The sequence below is a fragment of the Podarcis vaucheri genome, assembly GCF_965113315.1.
Source record: "Podarcis vaucheri genome assembly, chromosome: 1".
Taxonomy (NCBI): Eukaryota; Metazoa; Chordata; class Lepidosauria; order Squamata; family Lacertidae; genus Podarcis; species Podarcis vaucheri.
The window spans coordinates 32,645,937-32,651,178 of record NC_138759.1 but is presented as its reverse complement, the minus strand read 5'-3'; the positions used below and the strand labels follow the sequence as shown (position 1 = coordinate 32,651,178).

Here is a 5,242-nt window from a genome sequence, read left to right as displayed (position 1 = left end):
TTGGCTTTTGAGAATTTCTTTTTTTTTATCTGAGTCCTTTCTCAAGTTGCAAATGTTACAGTTGGGGTTTCTCATGAAAAAAGTTGGGAAGGTTACTTTTGGTGGGGTTATGCAGAAATATGGTAATTTGCCAAACACTCCTGAGTAAGTTTAGCAGTCAGTCATAAGAGTCACAGGAAGCATAAGAGTCAGAATAAATGGACAGTTCTCTGAATGGAGAGAGGTAGAAAGTGGATTTCCCCTGAGATTGGTATTGGGACCAGGGTTTTTAACTTGTTCGTTTAGAACTGAACAGTGAGGTGGCCAAATTTGCTGATGATTGTTCAAGGTCATTAAAACAAGAAGAGATTGAAAAGAGCTCCAAAATGACCTCTCCAAACTGAGCGAATGGGCGTTAAAAGGGCAAGCACCTTTCAATGTAAATAAGGGCAAAGTGATGCATATGGGGGGGGGGGGTTATTAACTTCACATATACACTCATGGTGTCTGAACTGGAGGTGACAGACCAGATAGCTTGATCAAGTTGTTGACCTAGTGTGTGGCAGCTGTGAAAAAGGTAAATTCCATTCTAGGGATCATTAGGAAAGGAATTGAAGATAAAACTGTCATTATACAAATCTTTGGCATAACCACATTTGAAATATTGTGTAAAGGTCTGGTCACCTCGCCTCAAAAAGGATATTGTAGTTGAAAAAAGGGCAACCAAGACGATCAAGGGTCTGGAAACCAAGCCTTATGAGGATCAGTTGAAAGGAGATGGGTATGTTTAGCCCTGAAAAAAAGAGACTGAGAGGGAGCTATGATAGCCATCTTCAAATATCTAAAGGGTTGTCACATGGAAGAATGAACAAGCTTGTTTTCTCCTGGTCTGGAGGGTAGGACCCGAACCAATGGCTTCAAGTTACAAGAAAGGAAATTCCAACTAAACATCAGGAAGAACTTTCTGACAGTGAGAGCTGTTTGACAGTGGAACGGTCTCCCTCATGAGGTTATGGGCTCTCCTTCCCTGGGGGTTTTTAAGCAGAGGTAGGATGGCCATCTGCCATGGATGCTTTAGCTGCGATTCCTGCACTGCAGGGGGTTCAACAGGAAAACCCTTGGGGGTCCCTTCCAACTCTACAATTCTATGATTCTAGGGAAATGCCAACCTCAACACTCCCTCAGCATCTGAAACGTGCCCACTAATCCAAAAAGGTTGGTGGCCCGATGTAGTGATTTGGAAGGATGGTAATGTTTTTGTTTTTTTCGGTTGCCAAACTAATGCAGTATCCATCTTGCTCTGGTCCTACTTGTGGGCTTCTCAGAAGCATCTACAGTGGTACCTCGGGTTAAGTACTTAATTCGTTCCGGAGGTCTGTACTTAACCTGAAACTGTTCTCAACCTGAAGCTAATGGGGCCTCCTGCTGCTGCCACGCCGCCAGAGCAAGATTTCTGTTCTCATCCTGAAGCAAAGTTCTTAACCTGAAGCACTATTTCTGGGTTAGCGGAGTCTGTAACCTGAAGCTTATGTAACCTGAAGCGTATGTAACCCGAGGTACCACTGTAGTTGCCCACTTCCAGAACAAAATGCTGAACAAGTTCCACAAGGTTGGCATCACTTCCAAATAATAAAATCATACCAACAAAAAACCGGTATGGAAGGGGAGGGGCATATTTGATGGACGTTAGCATAAAAGCTGAAGTTCTGCGACAAGGCTACAGGCTACATACAAGGCGTTCTCGCGGGGAGCGCCCAGTTTGTTGCTCCGTGGAGTCAGTTGCCTGGGGCCGGACCGGAAACACTCTAGCTGGAGGAAGTCGCTCTCTATGACTCCGGCTATCCACGCAGGCGCAGTGGACCGCACGCGCCCCCGTCGCCACCCGCCGCTTTCGCGGCCTGTGTTTAGGTGCCGTCGCCGCCGCTGCCGCCTGCTGAGAACCGCTTCCCGGCTCCATGTTCCCGGCGTGGGGTTTGTACGGGGCGGCCCCTGGGGCTTACCCTCCCCCGCCCACCATGATGCCTCCGCCGCCTATGGCCGGGCCTCCTCCGGCGGTGCTGCCTAACGCCATGCCGCCGCCGGCTCTGGGCAGCTACGCGGCTTCGTCGGCGGCTCCTGGCGCCGCGACGGCCGCCGCCGGCACGTCCGGCTTCCTGAGCCTGCAGGAGCAGCACCTGGTCCAGCTGCAGCAGCTCCAGCAAATGCACCAGAAGCAGCTGCAGTCGGTGTTGTTAGGCGGGCCTCCCCCGCCACCCGGCGGGCCTCCCCCGAGCCTGCCGCCGCCGCCGCTGCCCAGCGCCGCTCCTGCTCCCCCCGCCGCTTCCTGGCAGCCGCCCCTGCCCCAAGGGCCGCCCTCGGCGCGCAGCTATCCGAAGCCGTTCAAGCACCGCGAGCCCTCGCCGCCGCCTCTCCCGCGGGAAGCGCTGCTCCACAATGCCCAGAGGCCTCCTCTGCCTCTCGGAGAGGATGTCAAGGAGCCGCCTCGGGATGAGTGGAAGCCCCATGGCCCCGCAGCCAGCTCTCGCGTGGATATGGACATGGACCTGTCCTCTCCGCCACACTCACCTGCCCAGCCGTACATGCCCCCAGGACCCTCCCTTGAGACGGACCCTTACATGTCTCAGTCTCTGCCGCCCCAGAACTCCTCGTCGCAACCCTACCAGCCCCATCCGAAGTTGCCGAAGGCAGCTCCACGCACCTTTTCGGAACACCCTCCTCCAGCTGTTTCTCAGCCTTACCAGTCCCAGGCTTACCAACCCACACCCCAAACCTCAGCTTGCCAACCAGGCCAGCCCGTTACTCCATCCGACTCACGCTTCGCCCCACCCCAGATTCCTCAGCCTGCTCTTGAACCTCAGGAGTTAAGACAGGGCAGTGGTCCAGACATAGATATTAGGTGTGAGCGACAGCAAGCTGCCCTGCACGCAGACCCCTCCACAATGACTGCCCAGGTAAGAATGATGTGTCCGTCATGGTTTGAATAGCTCGATAGGATCCAGGGGTGAGATGTGCATAGGTGGGAGTTGGAGTAAGATAAAATTGACAAGATGGGAGGCATCTTGGTTAAAACTAGGCCATAGGGTCTAAAGCAAAGATAACTGACCTCCCACCCCAGAGCCTAGCCTAGTCTTGACTAGACCCATGAGAGAGACCTCATCAGTTTTGATGGTGGTAAAAAGTGCACACAATCCTGGATGAAAAGAGGAGGGATTTAAAACTGCCCAATCCAATGCCCTGATGATGCAAATTTTCTCTTCCCTAGTTATCAGAATGGCCTTCTGATGAGTGGGGAGGAGCTGCTGGCATTCCTACTTTCATTTATTTGCTCAGTTATTCCTTTTCTACTGTCATATTGGGGCTGCTTGATAAATTATGCTTTTCCCAAACAAAAAAAGGACTTCTTTGTGTAGGGAATGTGAAAACTCACAGGTTAGCGCCATGTGGGCGCTAAGTCTGCCTGGACAAGCATGCATAAGTTCATATCTTTTCTTTGAAGTAAGTGCTTTCATTTTAGAAAATAGGAACAAATAAATTGGCTTTAGCGCACCTTTTTTTTTTTTTCAAAACAGGAGTGGATGGGGGGAGCTTAATAGAATCTACGAAGTATCAGGCCTAGAACATTGGGTTTTTGTTTTTATTTGTAAGAAACTGGGTGCCTCATAGTTAAGTAGAATGCTTTTCAACTCTGAAAATCACAGGCAGTCTACGAGAGCGCTTCTGAGAAGGCTTGTGCTGTTGTTCCTTTCCTTTTTGATTTGAAATAAGATTCATTTCCTCCTTTAGGAGCAGAGCAGGTATGATTTAAACATGTTGCTCATTCACAGCCAGCCATAATTTGTTTCTAACTATGATTTTCGTGGCATTTGAAAGGAGGTGGTATGGAATTACCTTGGATTGTGATGTAAGCATATCACTCCCTGGGGCCCCATGTCCATTTCAATCGCTCACAATTGATGAGGGAATAACAGCAGTGATTTTATTTTCCTTTTTAGTAACCTTCAGAAAAGGTAACTCAACCTGATAAATAGTCATAGGATTGCTGTCAGTGTTATACCATGCAATTGCAGTCCATACTTTACTATAAGGGAGAATGCTGGAGGGGAAAATAACACATGTGCTATTTGCCTGTGTGTTTTCTGCTATTCTCTGAACTCTGTGGTATTCTTGTTCCATGCATATATAGCTACTATTAATAATTATTGTGGTGCTTTGTTTATAAGTGTACAAAAGGGAATTAGCACTTAGGCACACCAGGCAGACTTGCCACCCCATGATGATCTAACATTAATTTTACAATTCCTGTGAACAATACATGAGAGTATATGAGAAGTGGAAAAGAAAGGGGTGCCTTTCTTTGAAGCGTTTTGCACAGCAGATCTGCAATTTCTTCATGTAACAGTTGAAAATTTCTAAGATGGAAAGAATGAAAAATGTATACTTCATTGATGCTAGTATCCTGTGAGGTTGGAGCAGGGATTCAGAATGGTGCATGCTCAGATTCTTCTTTCTCCTTCTATGCAATTTGTTTAAGCAATTTGTTAAGGCAGGGAGAAAAGGGGATATGTCCTAACTTTTATGTTACATTGTACAGTACATTTTCATTTGTATTTGTTTAAGATTTTGATCGCTGAGAGTAATTTTGTGAGCCAGTTCTCAAGCCAGTTTTCAGATCTTTAATTGTAAGATTTCTATACCAAGTGACAGGGGTAGATTACTGACCTGTTAGCTGACTCATCATAATAATTTATTACTATTTATTATTTATACCCCGCCCATCTGGCTGGGTTTCCCCAGCCACTCATATCATTTTATCATATTTATAAAATCATTTCTTATGCTATTAGGAGGTCAAATCTTCCTAATAATTAGTCAGCTGATCAGCTGTATTCTTACTTCTTCTGGTAGAAGGAGGGGTAGCAGTCTAAACCTGCATTTTCTGCCCTTCCGTTGTCTCCTGGGGTGAATTTAGTTATTATACCTGCATGTTGGGTGATGTAAATTATGTCAGGTTCTGTGGGTGGGAGTGGAACCAATGGATAGACGGTGTTAGAATGCAGTGCAATTATGTTATCTCTCTCCATGCCTTCAACATACCCATTCACCACCCCCTTGACAGAACCCTTCTTTTGTCTTTTACACTGACATAGCTTCTATAGGTTTAATATGGGGAGATATATCACTTCCTAACTACTGTATCTGGGGGTAAGGATTGCATTGTATGTCCCATTGATCTCAGTGAGACTTTCTCAATAAAAAACACAGG

The 5,242-nt window shown here is 47.3% G+C and overlaps 1 protein-coding gene across 4 annotated transcripts in view; it reads left to right on the top strand.

Annotated features, from left to right (window-relative positions):
- Window positions 1-1,839: 1,839 nt before the first annotated feature.
- YLPM1 (YLP motif containing 1) overlaps window positions 1,840-5,242 on the top strand; it is a 47,768-nt gene continuing 44,365 nt past the window's right edge. Inside the window, exon 1 of one of the 4 annotated variants that reach the window (XM_082231796.1) lies at window positions 1,840-2,930. In XM_082231796.1, coding sequence (XP_082087922.1) covers window positions 1,935-2,930 — 996 coding nt within the window. In that variant the 5' untranslated portion in view covers window positions 1,840-1,934. The remainder of the gene's footprint in view (window positions 2,931-5,242) is intronic. The other 3 variants (XM_082231795.1, XM_082231794.1, XM_082231797.1) reach the window with 3 other exon arrangements.